Source organism: Myotis lucifugus, unplaced genomic scaffold (assembly GCF_000147115.1).
Source record: "Myotis lucifugus unplaced genomic scaffold, Myoluc2.0 scaffold_540, whole genome shotgun sequence".
NCBI classification, from domain to species: domain Eukaryota; kingdom Metazoa; phylum Chordata; class Mammalia; order Chiroptera; family Vespertilionidae; genus Myotis; species Myotis lucifugus.
In genome coordinates this window covers 630,642-646,876 of record NW_005871588.1, presented here as the reverse complement: position 1 = coordinate 646,876, position 16,235 = coordinate 630,642, and the positions used below count along the sequence as shown (strand labels likewise).

Here is a 16,235-nt window from a genome sequence, read left to right as displayed (position 1 = left end):
GGTTTGAAAGGACAGCAGCAGAGCCCCCCACGCACTCGGGGCTCCTTGGGCATGGCCCCCCCACCTCCAGCCCCATCGGCACTGATGTTCTGACCACACTGGGCTTGAAAACAGTAAGCTGGTCCAGGGGCCTGGGCCTGGGTAGAGGCGACCGTCTGAGGGGCCAGACTGGCCAGTGCCTGCCTCACCCCTGCCCTTCTAGGCAGAGGCCATCACCCAGGCACGGACCCGGCGCTCCGGGGCTGCCAGGAGGCCCGGCACAGGGTGAGGAGGTGCTGGGGTCTTTCTCTAACACCTGCCAAGACACCAAGCTTCGCTCCCGACCAGGAGGGGCGCAAACACTGCAGCCGGTACTGAGTGGGCCCAGCCACAGGCAGGCCCGGGAGTGGGCAAGCTGAGCTCTCCGATGGGGAGGACGGAGGACCTGGACAGCCGTCTGCACCTGACGCTCACCACACGCTGGCTAACGTGGCTGCGTGGAAACGGGGGGGGGAGTGCCGTGAAGGAGCCACGTGCTGAGGGGCAGCTGCCAGCTGCCAGCAGCAGCCGGACAGAGTGATGTGGGAGGGGACAGGCCTGTCGCGTCCATGGGGCTGTGGCGAGCGGCGCAGACTTACACGGCATAGAAAAGTACCTTAAAATTAATCTCTTTACTGATAGAATTAAACTTTAAGTCCTGAGAAGAAAACAGAGAAAGGGAAGCATGGCGCCGGCCCGCGTGCTCCGCCACCCACCGCACACGCCTGCCGGGAGCAGGACACAGCCCAGGCCCCTGGGCTCCCGGTGCCGCCTGGCTGGACGTCAGACGTGAGAGCAGCAGCAGCCTGGCCGCCAGGACTGTGATGACGTCGGGGAGGAAGGTGCACACCGTGAACCGGCATTCGTCAGCTCCACGGCAGGGCCAGCCATGCAGCCACGCCTGCTCTCCGCCAGGGCGCAGGCTCAGCCCCACATCGGCCGCAGCACCCCCTGCGGTGGCCCCACTGCAGGGCGCCTGCTGGGCAGACCCCGCCGAACCCGCCGCCGGTGCCCCCGCAGTGCTCAGCACGTGGCGACCTTGTGAACGTTCCGCAAACAAGCCAGCAGCCGCTGGTACGGGTTTCCTGGCGCCGCCACCACCTCGAACACGGACTGGAAGGCCCGGCGGTCCAGCTCCTCCTCTACCTGGTGTCTGTAAAAGTCCGTGGCCACCAGGCAGAAGAGGTTGACGTCCACGTGCTCCAGCTTGCCCATCCTGCTGACGACGTGGGGCAGGCTGCGGGGGAGTTAAGGAGCAAGTGCAAGCGCAGACCCGACCGACGCGGATCTGACTGCCCAGAGGTTCCTGGAGCCCACAGGCCAGGGCAGGACAGCGGATCTGGGCCACGCCTGCAGCCGCCTCCCACCTCCGACAGCTCCTAGGCGGGTCACCGCCTCTGCTGCCTCCATCCGGCTGGAAAGCAGCTCTGCCCAGCAGAGGGGGGCGGGCAGAGCTGGGAGGAAGCCGGAGCCCCGGCAGCTCAGTGGGCGCTCCCCTCGGAGCACTTACCTGGCCTGGCTCCCCATGCGGTGCTGGCAGGGCCACTCCTGCTAGCCCTGCTCCCGCGGAGTGAGGAGCGCCAGGCCGCCCTGCCCGCCCTCCCGGCTCCCTGCAGAGGGCACGCCCCTTTGGCAGCCAGCGCTTGTGGGTGGGGCTGGAGCTCCACTGAGCCTCCCCGGGGAGGACGCAGCACAGTGACAGGACAATGAGAACCAGCACAGCACAGCCCCGCTGCACAGACCGGTGCAGGCGCGGGGCAGGGCCCGCCTCTCCTGCCCGTGGTCAGCATGCTTCCTGTGGCTTGTCCACGTCTTGCTCTCTAGGGGCTCAAGGTCAATGGCACCCTGACACCTGGGCTCTGGCCGAGGTTAGTTTGGGAAAGTCACACAGACACAACCCAGACCTGACAGGAGAGAGGGTGGTGGGAGGCAGGGCTGCCCGCCCGGCCCCGGACCCTGGGAGGATACATGGCCGAGACCCACGGGCTGGTGGACGCGCTGACGAAGAAGCAGGACAGGCTCCACACGGCCATGGCCACCGGGGTCCTCTGCGTGAAGTTGGAGAGGGACAGCATGACCCAGTCCCGGACCATGGACGACTGCCCCGTGCTGTGCAGCGTCTGGAAAACCTGAGGAGAGGCCGGAGCTCAGCGGGCGCGGGAGGGGCACCCTTTCAACAGGCAGCTGTGCGGCTTCAGGGGCAGGAACCAGGCCGCTGGCAAGTCCACTGGTCAGCACGTCCAGGTGGCAAGAGACGTCCAGGCTTCCAAGCGGGTCAGCCGGCTCAGGCTTGGGTGCCCCGCCCTGCCCTGGGCGCCACCCCTCACCTTCTACGCCCCGCCCTCCCTGGGCGCCAGGCCTCACCTTGTACACCACGGTGGCCATGAACTGCGGGTAGGGCTGCTGGTTGGATAGGAACTCCCCGATGACTTTGTTCATGACGTCTTGCGGAGGGAAGAAGTCATCTAAAAACTGAGGGAGGATCCTCGCCACAACGCGGGCTTCACAGGGAAACCCCTTCCTGATCCTGAAAGGAGGGGACTAGTCAGCCCCGCCCCGTCCTGCCCCCCGATTCCCTGCTGGGACCTTCAGAGACTTTCCAGGCGGGTCTCCAGGGGGCACCTAGAATGTTAACTGGGGACCTCACGAGTGACCCACAGACAAGCGCCCAGGCTTGGGGCTCCCCTCCCACGCGAGGCCACGATCCAGGAAAGGGTGTAAGGCCCGTGTGGTGCTGGGGCGGGGGGGGGGGTGGTGGCCCTACACTAGAGACCTAACGTGCGATGAAAGCGCTGCCTGGGACATGCTGCTGCCGTCAGGCGCTGGCCCTCCGGGGCCTCTCCCGCCACATCCTCACGCTGTGGCCCTGTAGTCCGCGGGGACCTCCTCTCCTCACCTCACCTGGACCTGCCTGCACTCCTGCTGGTCCTCCCTGTGGGCCCTGAACCTGCCCCCGAGGGGCCCCGTTCTGGACACTGGGAGAGCCGTCGGGTCACCCTCGGGGCACACACGGGGTGCTGTGTAAGCTGCGGGCCGTGCCTCCTGCCAGGTGTGCCCACGACCACCCACCCACAGATGCCAGCACCCACCGGCCGTCCCTCCTACCCGCCAGTGCTGAAAGGCCTCCCTGTTGGCCCTGAGGTGGCCCTGCCAGCACTGGCGGCGAGGGCTGGACCAGTATGGGTGGGACAGGAGCATAGCCGCACACACTCATGTCCAATTTCAACGCCAAACACACTGCGCCCTGAGCCTCCCAGAGCACGTCGCCTGGCCAGGCGGACACAGGCATGTCTGGCTCAGTGTGCCCTGGTGAAGCCTAAGTGGCTTCCGCTGGCCGGGCTGACCCCGTGACGGCCAAGCTGACCACGTGACGGGCGAGCTGACCCCGTGATGGCCAAGCTGACCATGTGACGGGCGAGCTGACCCCGTGATGGCCAGGCTGACCACGTGACGGCCAAGCTGACCACGTGACGGGCGAGCTGACCCCGTGATGGCCAGGCTGACCACGTGATGGCCAAGCTGACCACGTGACGGGCGAGCTGACCCCGTGATGGCCAGGCTGACCACGTGACGGCCAAGCTGACCACGTGACGGGCGAGCTGACCCCGTGATGGCCAGGCTGACCACGTGACGGCCAAGCTGACCACGTGACGGGCGAGCTGACCCCGTGACGGCCAGGCTGACCACATGACGGGCGAGCTGACCCCGTGATGGCCAGGCTGACCATGTGATGGCCGCGTGGGCAGAACCAGCCTCCCCGACGCCATACACATCATGCCCCCTGGATGGAGGCCTGTTCCCCAGAGCTGGCAAGTTTCTCCTCCCTTCCCGACAGCATCACCCCACACGGAGCCTGACCACCGCGCGGTGTGGGAGGCAGCCAATCCTCTCAGAGCCCGCGTGCTTGCCGTCCACGCCGGCGCTGGGCCCCGCACACCCTCCCTTCCTGCCGGGAGCCGTCCCGATGCGGCGCTGCCCAGCCCTGGGCGCCGCGTGAGCCTGCTGGGACCACGGCTCCCCCCAAAGGCAGCAGGTGCTGGCGGAGGTCCCGCCACTGCCCAGCCCTCCACACACCTCCATGTGCCCTGCTGACCCCACTGCTGTGCCCGCCTTCGGGAGACGTGGGCACTTAGGTGCCAGGGGCCCAGCACTGCCCGCTCCGGAGCGAGCGAGGCCTGGGCTGGTCAGGACGCGGGTGGGAAGCGGCGGCCGAGAGGACGGCAGACGTGCGTGTGGGCAGCTGCTCGGCGCAGCCCCAGCGGCCGTGGGTGAGCGGGCTCCCCTGCTTACCTGTCGAAGAGAACCGACACGCGCTCCATGGCCACGATCACGGACTCGCTGTCGGGCGCGGCAGGGCCGGGCTCGGAGGCTCTGCCGGGACTGGCTTTTTCCTTCCCTGAAACGAGGGCAGCATTGCTACGCGCCTGGGAGGCTGGCCGGCTCTGGGGAGGCGCCCGGGCCCGCACAGCAGTTCCGCGAACCCGAGGCGCCGGGACCAGGAGGGAGCCCTGGTCCCCAGGTGTGTGTGACGCCCACGCAGCAACACGACAGGGAACGCGGCTCTGGACTGCCCTCGAGAACCTCGGGGACTGTGGTCCACATCCCGTGGAGCAGCGACAGGAGACCCGTTAATAGCCCAGACACCGGTGGGCCCGGCCCCCTCACCTGTGTACATGCAGGTGAGCATCAGGCCCAGGGCGGCCATGGCCCGATGCGGGCTGTGCACGTTCACCCTGTCCACGCTGAGCTTGACCAGGGACTCGGCATCCAGCCGGGACAGCTGCTCGGACAGCAGGAGGCGCTCCAGGCCCCGCAGGACGCAGTGGTAGACGGTGGACGGCGTGGCCTCCTCGCTTCCTGACAGCATCACCCCACACATCTGAGCGAGAGGAGGCGTCCGGGTCAGGGCCGGGCCTCGGGCTCCTGTCGCTCCCAGCGGTGCCACCCCACGGGGCGGTGCCAGGCGGTCACCTGTATGATGGATGCGGAGAAGTCCGGCCCCACGTCCAGAGGGTAGTTCTCCATCAGGTAGAAGGCGGTGGCACACATCACCAGCACGTGCTGCTGGCTGTGCAGGTTCACGCAGCTGCAACCAGGGGCAGCCGCTCAGTCACGCAGGCGCCACAGCCCAGGAGAGGGGCCCCGGGTGCCCGAGCTCTGCTGTGACAGGCTGAGGCCTGACAGGCCCATCCCAGCCGGCCCTCCAGCCCCACTCACTGGGCGCTGCTGCGGAGGTTGGAGAGGAGGTAGTCGCTGAGGACGGGGATGAGCTGCTTCGCCGTGTCGTCCAGCAGGTCGCACTCCAGCACGTAGAGGGCGCCGTGCAGGGCCCCGATCCTGCTGGGCAGGTGGCTGCTCCTGAGCGTGCTCTCCAACAGCCGGCCGACTGGCTCCGCCACGGCCTTGTCCTGGAGCCGGGCAGAGGCAGGGGCTGGACCTCGAGGGCAGGAGGCCGCCAGGGCTCACTGCAGGCCCACTGTCGAGCTGGGGGTGGGGGTAGGGGCGCGGGAGGGCGTGCAGGCTGCCCTGGCAGGCGTCCGGCCCAGGTGTGGGGAGCGCTCCCAGCTGACTGCTAAGAGGCAGCCTGTGCCGGGCCTTCTGTGCGGGCAGTGTGGGGGTGCTGACTCCCGCCCCTGGGGTCTGGAGTTTGGGACGGGCCAGGCAGGGGCCTCCCTGGTGGGCAGGGCTCCGCGTGGGTTTTCACACGCATTGCACAGAAACAGCGCGTCCCGTGTGACTCCGGAAGAGGATTCCGAAGCTGAGCCTGGTCTCCTGTGGACGTGGCCCGGGCGCCCTCCCTGACTTTGCTCCCGTCACTGCAGTAAATCAGTCGAGCTTGGGGAGCCCTGAGGTCGCCCTGGGGACCCGACTATCGTCTATGCCAACGTGTCCATTCCCCTGAGCACCCTGACCACACGCGTTAAGGAGGAACCTAAGCTGTGCCCTCCACGTGAGACCCCACAGAAAGCGGGTGCTGGGGGCAGCCACAGCGGGTCAGACCATCCCCTGGGACGGCGAGCCCGGCCGGCGGAGTCTGGAGTCTCAGCGGTTCCGGGAGGCTGGCAGTGCGGCCCCCACAAGAACCGTCCCTGTGTGACCGAGGACTTCCCTCTCTCCTCCCGGCCCCACAGACGCGGGACCAGCCGAGGGACTCTCCGCCCAGGCCTCCAGGGCCCAGCTCTAAAGGCACCACCAGGGGCCGGCAGGGGGCTGATGCGTCAGGAGGAGAAGCCCGAGGCCCCTGCACAGCCAGCACGAGGAGTCCCCAGGGCACCATCTGGCCTCAGGGCCTCTTCAGAAACAATTCTTACTGATTTGATTTACTGACACACAGCACGCCTGGGGGACCTGGGCCTGAGCACAAAACACAACCACAATGGAACAGGCCGGCCTCAGAGCCCACAAAGACAAAGGGCTTCCAAAGGCAGCTGCTTCTGCGCTCCCACGGCTCCACACTCGGGGCGCAGCTGCGAAGAGGGTGCTCGCAGGCGCACCAGGGCCACCCAGGACGGGGGCACCTGCTCGGCCCCTGGGCTCGCAGGGGCGGGTTCTGTGGGGAAGGCAGCCAGGCCCGGGCGTGGGCTCAGCCCTCTGCCTGGTCCTGTGTGACCTGGAGCACGCGGCCCAGCGCCCTGGCCTCAGCCTCGCTCGCCTGGGGCAAGACTCAGGGTGAGGGCTCCATGAGGCGCCTGTTTGCTGCTGTCAGGACAAGCAGGGCCGAGCACGCAGGAGGGGACAGGCCATGGCCAGGCAGCCGCTCGTGCTGCTGAGGGAGCATCTCTGCACCAGAGGAGGGTGCCAGGGGGTCTGCGAGGGCACAGCACACCGCCGGCTGCTGCCACGCGCAGGGCGAGCCGAGGTGGCGCAGGGCAGCGGGCGGAGCGGCTGCTCTTCTCTCCCACATGCGCTACCTCAGAGGCCGGCCTTCCCCCGGCTGGGACGCCTGTCTAGCAGGTACCGGGTGCACGGGACTCCCTCAGAGACGTAACACGGCCCAGCAGCCAAGGCGTCTGGGAAATGCTGGCTTGTTTAACCCTCCGTGACTGTCCGACCTCTAGCCTCAGGCTGGCTGACTCCGCAGGAAGCGGATGCGCCCACAGAGAGGTCAGGCCAGAGACGGGCCATGGCCGGATGGGGGCGATGACTGCCTGAGGCGCCTGCTGACCTGCTGGGGGCAGCTGCCTGGCCGTGTATGTCTGTTTCTCCATATGAAAGTTCTGACGCGTCTGGGTGAGGCTGTGTCAGGTCTTCGGAACAGATCCTGAGTTTACACTTTTGGGGCTTCCCCCAACACCACATGGTGACGACCGCCCAGAAAGTGGGTGTGGCGCTGGCCGGGTTCTCATCAGCTGGAGGCAGAACCAGGAGGGACCCCAAAGGCCCTGCCCGCTCTCCTGTCACAAGGCTGTGACACCCACACTGTGGGGTGGGAGTGCAGGGGACTGTGACAGAGCAGTCCCGGGAGGGGCCCTGGCGATAGGAAGCAGGGGCCAGCAGCACCCCGGAGAAGGGGCCCCCACACAGCCAGCTCCTGGCGCGTGCGCCACCGAGACAACCTGACAAAGGCGCACAGGAGCCCCCAAGTGCGGCTCGCCCACCACGGCACACTCCACGGGGAGCCCAGAGTGAGCGGAGCCCACGTGCTCACACTGGCGGTGGCCGTCCCCGTGGACCTTGCCGGCTGATGCTGCCCCCTCGGCGCCACGCGCAGTGCCCGCCCGCTCACCATGCCGAGGACGGCCGCCGCCTTGCAGGTGGCCGGCACCAGGTACTGCAGGAGGATCTCGTCCTCTGGAGGGTGCACCCTGCGCAGCTCGGTCAGCGTCTGGTACATCATCTCAAACTGGCTGCGCTCCGTGAACAGGTCTGAGACCACGAGGAGCTGCAGACACAACGTTCGGACAGGAAGGGGAGCCGCTATCAGGAAAGGAAGCAGCGCACCCAGCACGCCTCCTCCCAGCCCAGCGACACCAGGCTCCAGGCACCCATGCGTGCCGACACGCAAACCCTGGACCTCAAGGCAGGGCACACACGCAGCGTGGTCGGGACGTCCTCACGGACGCCTGTGCACGCGCTCGCTGCAGTGGGCGGAGCTGGAACAGCCACGACTTGCAGGGAACCTGCCCACAGACAAGCCCACGTCTGCTCTGCCCCCAAAGCCCCAGGCCTTCCCTTGGTGTCGGGTTAGGCTCTCAAAGCCCCAGCAGAGACGCTGTTTCAGAAATAAACGCTTTGCTGGGGATTCTTTGTCTCCCCAAACGCTCGGCTGCCGAAGGCTTAGCTCTTCACGGTCCATCTAAAAGGAACGTCAGCCCGCCGGCGTGGCTCAGTGGTTGAGCATCAGCTTCTGAACCAGGAGGTCTCAGCTCCATTCCCAGTCAGGGCACATGCCTGGGGCTGCAGGCAGGAGCCAACCCACGATTCTCTCATCATGGATGTGGCCATCTCTCTCTCTAAGCATGTCCTCAGGGGAGGATTAATAACAAAAACAAACAACTTCTCAGATTTGATTCCAATTCTGTAAGTACTAGCAGACATAACCCACATAACAAAAGCTCTCTGGGGTCCCCCCTCATTTGAAGAACGTAAAGGAATCCTGGGACCAACAGTTTGAGAACAAAAACTCCGAAATCGTGCTTCTCGGAGGGGGTGTGGGCTGTGAGCCCGGCCCCAGGGAGACACTTAAGTACAAGGAGGGGAGCCTCCAGCCTTGGACAGCGGCGTGACGTCGCCACGACACTGCCCCTGCCCTCGGAGCACCTGCCCGCCGTGGGGTGGACATGCAGAGCTGCTCCTGCACAGGCGGAGAGACGCATCTATGTCCCAGGCCTGAGAGTTCTTCTCAGGCTCCCAGAGACGACACCTGAGCGCGTGCGTGCATGTGCGTGCGTGTGTGCGCGTGTACATGTACGTATACCTGTACGTGCTTGTGTGCACGAGGGACGGGCGAGGTAAACTTACAGATCGCACCACCTCGCTGATCAGGATGATGGGGGTCCTTCGGCCGGAACTGGACGGCAGGACCCAGCGGCTGTACAGCTCCAGCAGGAACTGCGAGCAGGAGTGGATGTCCACCCCAGCCCGGTGCTTCCTGTGGAGCACACAGAGGTTCATGTAAGAGGCCCAACCCCCCGGACGACTCACAAACCTCAGAGGGCTTTAACCAAAGGCGGTGGGAACCTGGAGCTGACGGGAGACGTGGGCGGCGACGAAGGTGCGGGGACATCGGCCTCCTCCTCCTCCTCCTCGTCCCACTCCTCCTCCCTCAGGGGGGTGATGCTGCTCCCCAGCCACACCGAGTGGATGGACACCTTCAACACAGGCCCTGGGTCAGTGCGAGGAGCCGGGCGCAGGCTCCCTGAGCTCAGGGCTGGGGCGCAGGCGTGGCCTGGGGTCCTGGCCACTGAGGGGCCCCACCACCCGGCAGGGCCTGCTCAGACCCAGTGGGCTCCGGGGGGCAGGGGGGTCTTCAGAAAGCTCTGCCTTCAAAACGGAAGCCCTGGAGTGAGGGGAGCAGCTGAGGGCCGGGCTTTCTGCGTGACGGCCACACGCTGAGGGAGAACACAGCCGCTGCGGGGCCAAGGCTGCCACACTCAGGTGTCCCCACCGCCTCCCTGTCGTGCACACAACGGTCCCCATTCTTCTCAAGAGCCAGTGAAAGTGACCCAGCCAGCAGCACGGGGCGGCTGGGCGCTCTGCTCTCACTCGGTGGCGGCGGCCCTGGCCCTCCCTCACCTGTTACCTCACACTCTTCCACTGTTTATACACACCTACGTGATCAACTCATAAAACACCTTAGCCCTTCTCAGAATAAATACCATAAATAAAACGAATAAAAGTCACCCTTTGCTTCATTTTAAACGCATTTAACTTTGCTTCTGAAGGTGAAAGTGGCCCCAACCCGAGGACGGAGGACGGGGCACGGGGCACGGGGCTGACCTGGCCGAGCTGGTAGCTCATGCTGCCCAGCTCCCGCTCGGGGTTGGTCTGCAGCAGCAGCTTGTCGTGGCTGATGAGGGCACCTGCGGGCGACAGGACGTCAGAGCCGCCCGGCAGTGCCGCCGAGCCTGGCAAGGCACAGCCTGGGAAGTTCTGTCCCTTCACAGCAGGCAGCTGGCAGGGCCGAGGCAGTGCAGGCCCATCTCTCCCGGAGGCACCAGCTCTGGCACCATGGGCACCGGCTGGCGGAGCGGCACAGCCCGAGTCCGCAGCTGTGGAGGAGGCAGCAGCCCGCAAGGGGCCTGGGGCCCGGAGGACAGCACAGCCGCGCCCACCGGGGGCAGGGTGCGGGCGGTGCCCCCCTCAGCCTCAGGGTCTTCTCCACACCCCTCCCAGCATCCCTCCCTCCGGCCCAGGCCCCCTGAGCCCGCACTTCGCTCTGGTGGGCACCACCTGACCCCGCTCCCTCTGAGATCTCCCTGCCCCGAAGCACGTGCTCCGCGCATGCCTGCAGCGGCTGCTCCTGGGACAGCGATGCTGCGACTCCTCTGCCCTACGGGCCCGAGACTCCCCAGGGACCAGTTCACACTCAGCTGACTCTCGCCCGGATGTCTAGGGCGCACGGCACATGGCACTGCACACGGAGCCCTGCAGCAAAGGCTGAGGACCGAACCCTGGAGGACCTACCACCTCCCACAGCCCAGGGATCACAAAGACTAGCCTAGAACATGGGGCATCCAACAGCAAAACGTGCGCATGAGAGAAGCCCTCAGTGCGGCTGGTGCGGCTCAGTGGTTGAGCGTCGACCTGTGAACCAGGTCACCACTTTGATTCCTGGCCAGGGCACATGCCCGGGTTACAGGCTAGACTCCCAGCGTGGGGCGTGCGGGAGGCAGCTGATGGATGTTCCTCTCTCATCACTGGGGTCTCTCTCTCTCCCTCTCCCTTCCTCTCCGAAGTCAATAAAAACATATTTAAAAGCAAAGAAACACCCCACAACGCTCCCTTCTCTTGAGCATTTGCTTCCCGGCTTTATTCCCTCAAGAGGGTTAAAGCTGCCGGTCCTGAGGGCGCCCGGCACTGCCATGGGCCAGGGCAGCCCACGAAGCCACAGCCTCTGGCGCCCCCCGCTGCCGCCAGTGTGCTGGCCACCGCATGCTCCGGCCCCGGGACAAGCGGCCCCTCCCGACAGGCACCTGTGGTGGCTGGAGACAGAGAGGGGACGGGGTCCCACGCCTGGTACAGGTGATGGGTGGCTATGTTCTCCCTCTTCGACACCATTGCTTGAATCTCCTGCTCTACAATTCCTCGGATCACGCTCAGCTTCCGCCCAAACCTAGAATCCAGGACAAAGGTTCAACTTTCAGTTCCTTTAAAATTTTAGACGTGAGAGACGCCAGGACCCGCCCCCGCTCTGCCGAAAGGAGAGGCACCCACAGCACCACAGCACAGCCTCTGCGGGCGCCTCCTGTGAGCCCGGCAGACCCTGCTGGCGGCCAGCTCCTGCTCTGCCAGCCAGAGGCCCGCCACCTCAGGCCGTGTCCACTGCGGCCGGTCAAGTCACTTTAGCACGTGCACCTCTTGCAGCAACACGCACGGTGCTTTGCTTTTTAGTTTCAGTAACAAACGAAAGGGCGGGTAAGCTGCTGGCCTCTGGGTGGGGTGGGAGGAGCGTGCCTCTAGCCCCCTCCACGCTGTGCCCGGGACACGGCAACGCGGCAAACCTGGTGTCGAGTGCTTTCAGGGGCTTGTTCCGGGGCTGCTGCTCCAAGCAGCTGAGGGCGGGGTTGCCGGCCACGGGCACGGCCATCGCGCTCAGCACCAGGGAGGTGATGGCCTGCACGGCCAGGACGTTGATCTGGGTCCTCTCCGTGTCTTCCTGGAAGGAGCCCACATGGGGTCACGTCACGAGCAGCCAGGCCCCAGCACTACCTGTGCCCACCTGCGCACAGACCACGTGGCCCGGCGGAAGGAGCCTGAGCGCACAGGGGGACACGCCCTCCCCGCCAGGTCCCGACCTGTCTGCCCGCACCCACCACAGCCCCCACACCGGTCACTGGAAACAATCGAATGGGCAAACGTCCACTGCGCAAAGCAAGGTCTCCCACAGGCACCACTAACTCGAGAACTTGGCACATGACCACCCGCCAGCTTCAACGCGTGGGCCCGCAGGCTGTGCACACGGCTCTGACACCCACCACTGAACTGTCCCTTCCGCAGTCACGCCACCCTCCTGCCAGAACAGGCCTAGGGTCCATGACATGCACTCTCCCGGGCTTTGCCTTCCGAATGTGGCTTTTCCTAATATTGTACCGATACACGGCCCACTCCCAGACGCCTGGGAGCGTCTTTGGGTGAGCACAGGCACCTTGGCCGGCCTCCTCAGGTGCCCTTTCCTTCTGACTGAACTACGTGCTGAGTCGGGAATTACCGACCCCAGTGCCTAACGCACTGGGCTCCGAGCGCCCACAGGCGGCCAGGCAGCTCCCCGGCCACAGGAGAGCCAGTCTAGAGTAGACGCAACCTGCTACTCTTACAAGTAAGGTGACACGGGAAAGCGCGCTTGCTGCCCTCCTCTGCCGGCTGCCAGCGGCGGACGCCCAGGCTGCGGGCGGCGTACCTCCGGGGGGCTCTCCTCCTGCTCCAGCACGAGGGGCTGCGTCACCAGGACGCCCAGGAGGGTGGCCCACGTTTCCTCGAACTGAGTGCGGCTGGTCCACCCTACGATGCAAACGTTACATGAGGCAGAGCGTCACCCACTCCTCCAACGTTCCGACGTGAGGTGCCAGCTGGGCCGCCAGCTCTGACCGAAGCGGGCAGTGCCCCCAGCACGTCCAGCAGCTGCCTCAGCCCTCGGCAGGTCTGCAATGCAGAACACTGCGGTGCCGCCCTCCAGTGCGGACAGCGAGCACACAGGTCCGAGTGCTGCCCTGGCAGCGGGGTGTGTGTGTGTCCGTCTGGCGCCCTCCTGACCCCGCCTGGCAGGTGTGGCCAAGTGGAAAGGGGCCAGGAAGTCCAGCCTCGGACTGAGTTCCTGGATGCACTGGGCACCACCATGGCCGGGACCGGCCCCAGTGGTCAGCATGCGCCGCGTGAGCCCCGCCCAGCTCGGCTGCTGACAGGAGGCAGAGCTCGGTGTCCCCGACTGGCTAGGGCAGTGGTTCTCAACCTTCTGGCCCTTTAAAGACAGTTCCTCATGTTGTGACCCAACCATAAAATTATTTTCGTTGCTACTTCATAACTGTAATGTTGCTACTGTTATGAATCGTAATGTAAATATCTGATATGCAGGATGGTCTTAGGCAACCCCTGTGAAAGGGTCGTTCGACCGCCAAAGGGGTCGCGACCCACAGGTTGAGAACCGCTGGTCTAGAGGGTCAGAAAGGAACGCAGTCTGGCCAGGGCACGCTCGTCCTCAGTGAGGGCGTCGCACCACGTGCTCCGTGCCCCTCTCGTCACCTGCTGGGGCTGCAGTGACAGGATCTCCTCGCTAAGATGGACGGAGGGAGGGAGACAGACAGACTGACTGAGATGTGGGTTAGACACCCACACTTGGGTACAAGGACGGCAGACATACACGGGCATTTCCACAGGGAAGAGGAAAGCTCGGATCACGTGGAGAAGAGAGAGCGAGAGCGAGAGCAGGTGCCAGGACAAGGTCGTAGGACTGCCCTGGCCGAGGTCCGACTGACAGGCAAACACAGGGCAGCCCAGGAAGGGGGAGCTGGCATAGGCTGGGAGCCATGGCTGCCTGACAGCCACCTCCGAGGGCAGGGAGGGAACCTGCCCAAGCGGCCGCCTCCATGCTACTCAGATCTCATGTCGGTCGGCGGGTAATGCCTCATCCTCGGGACTACAGGGGATGCAGGCCAACAAGGTGTCTGCTGCCTGAACCTTCAGGACCGAAGCCCGTGCCACGTCTGCAGAAGCCCAAAGGCAGGAGGCTCCCGCAGGGACGAAGGGTGGGCCTGCCCGGGCCCATGGGTGCCACACCAGACTCCCGAGACACTGGTTCCTCGGAGTTCCGCGCAGGGCACTGCCCCTCAGCACCGCCCTTTCGACCCCGAGCAGATCACACCTGCACCATAAAATGGGGACAGAAGCGGCCACGGCCACGGCCACGGCGCTGCAGCGCGGGAGGCCTGAGGGAAGCGGTCGCTGTGCCACGGGCAGCGCGCAGGGCGGCTGAGAAGGCTGTAGGCGGCAGGGCCCACTCAATCCCGAGGACCGAGCTGGGCCGGGGCTGGACGGCCTGCCCACAGAGCCCGGCTCTCCTCTGACGTCTGCTTCCTCTGCATCGGCCACGGTGGCTCCCGCACACCCTGCCCGTCCCGCACACGAGGCGGCGTCAGTGACCACAAGGCACAGGGACCATCCCCGTCCCTGCGGGCGGGGTGCCTCCTGCGGGGGTCGGATTCAGCTCCCCATCACCAACTACCAGGCTCCGACCCGACTGCAGACACACTGACACGTGGAAACCTGGGATTAAACGCTCACGCAGACACGTGGGTGAAGTTCTCAGGGTGAGTGTGTGTGCACTCAGAATGCCTGCCCGCGAGCAGGCGGGCCCAGACCTTCCACGGGACGAAGAGGCGCAGAGCGCACTCCGGGACGGGGACCCGAGGCTGGCACCCTGCGCGGTCGCGAGGAGCCCCGCCTACCCAGCGTGTTGATGCGGTAGATGAACTCTTTGAAGACTTCCTTCTCCTGGAGGAACTCCACGGGGATCTCGGGGAAGGCTGTGCCGAAATCCCCTCCCGGCGTGGGTGACCACCCGAGCTTCCAGACCTGAGGGTGGAACGAAGTCGCTGAGCTCCAGCCCGCAGGCCCCAGCGCGGTCACAGCCGCCCTCCCCTCCTCGGCTCGGCACGGCCCGGAGCGAAAGGGCCGCTGGAGCTCACCCAGGGGCGGGTCTATGGGCCAGCTCCCTGCGCCTCACGCAGAAAGGCCAGCGTTGCTGCAACTCCAGCTGCGCGCCAGGCCGAGGGAACCAGGCAGGGTCAGGACTCCCCGCGGCACCGGGCCACCCAAGGCGGCAGCCGAGCTGGCCCAACTGGGTCACCGGAACCCCCGCCAGGGCCAGTCTGCAGACTCACCAGGGGGGGGATGCGCGTGTAGCTGTTGACGAGGGGCAAGCGGGCCAGGCTGACCACGATGTTCCTGAGCACGGACGTGAGGAACGCGGGCATGTGGCTGTTCCTCTTATGCCCCAAGGCCAGCACGGACGGCAAGGCCTCCACCAGCTCTGCCACCGTCCTGCAGGCTGCAGTCACGTGCTCGGGGCCTGAGCCAACGGGAGAGAGGATGGACACCCCCAAACCTCCTGATCTTCCTGCCTCCCAGGGAGAAGGCACACCCCGCCCCAGGAAGGTGGCACCCCCCAGGCCTCTAGCTGGCCCCTGAGGACCTACAGACTGCAGCTCGGGCTCATCTACCCGCGTCGGCCTGGTCTCCTGCCTCGGGCCCTGCCCTGCCCCGCCCGCCCCACACTGCCTGCCGCTGCTGGCAGCACCCAGCCTGACCGCAGGGCAGGGCTGGATGGCCTGGGTCCTGGAGGCCCTGGTGACAAGGAGCCCCAGTCCAGAGCCCTCCCGCCCTGCCCTGCACCACGCTCTGGGGAAGACACCGAGTCAAGAGGAAGTATGTGAAGAACCGGGGCATGTGCCTGAGTGTAGAGCGGGGTTAAGTGAATGGGATGTGGAATTTCCATTTAAAAATCCACCGAGATAGACGGCTGCAGTACACACTCAGCTAGCTAACGTTCAGGAGGGCATTTCCACCAGCTGCAAGCTCCTTAGCATTTCTACTCACTCATTCATCACTCCACCAGCATCTGGTGGGCAAGTACAACAGTGAGCACACAGAGAAGGGAAACATACTCCCTGCCTCCACGGGGCCAGAGTCTGAGGTGAGAGACGTAAGTGCATAGAGAACGTAGTGTCAGGATGGAGGGGGGGTGGAGAAGAGGATGGAGGAGGGGATGGATGGAAAAGGGGATGGATGGGAGGATGGATGGAGGGGAGGATGGATGGGAGGGGAGGATGGATGGGAGGATGGATGGAGGGGAGGAAGGAGAGGATGGAGGGGGGGATGAATAGAGGGGAGGAAGGAGAGGATGGAGGGGAGGATGGATAGAGGGGAGGAAGGAGGGGAGGATGGATGGAGGGGAGGATGGATAGAGGGGAGGATGGATAGAGGGGAGGATGGATAGAGGGGAGGATGGATAGAGGGGAGGATGGATGGAGGGGAGGATGGATGGAGAGGAGGATGGATGGAGG

General features: G+C 65.5%; 1 protein-coding gene across 1 annotated transcript in view; it reads right to left on the bottom strand.

Moving 5' to 3' along the window:
• Positions 1 to 631: 631 nt before the first annotated feature.
• Positions 632 to 16,235, bottom strand: part of HTT (huntingtin) — a 99,242-nt gene continuing 83,638 nt past the window's right edge. The window contains 16 exon segments of the mRNA XM_014446458.2: positions 632 to 1,255; positions 1,987 to 2,147; positions 2,383 to 2,545; positions 4,309 to 4,414; positions 4,684 to 4,897; positions 4,990 to 5,104; positions 5,236 to 5,426; positions 7,745 to 7,900; positions 8,980 to 9,109; positions 9,199 to 9,329; positions 9,958 to 10,040; positions 11,154 to 11,293; positions 11,682 to 11,836; positions 12,578 to 12,678; positions 14,619 to 14,745; positions 15,054 to 15,241. Of these exon segments, the coding sequence (XP_014301944.1) occupies positions 1,042 to 1,255; positions 1,987 to 2,147; positions 2,383 to 2,545; positions 4,309 to 4,414; positions 4,684 to 4,897; positions 4,990 to 5,104; positions 5,236 to 5,426; positions 7,745 to 7,900; positions 8,980 to 9,109; positions 9,199 to 9,329; positions 9,958 to 10,040; positions 11,154 to 11,293; positions 11,682 to 11,836; positions 12,578 to 12,678; positions 14,619 to 14,745; positions 15,054 to 15,241 (2,375 nt within the window). The 3' untranslated portion in view covers positions 632 to 1,041.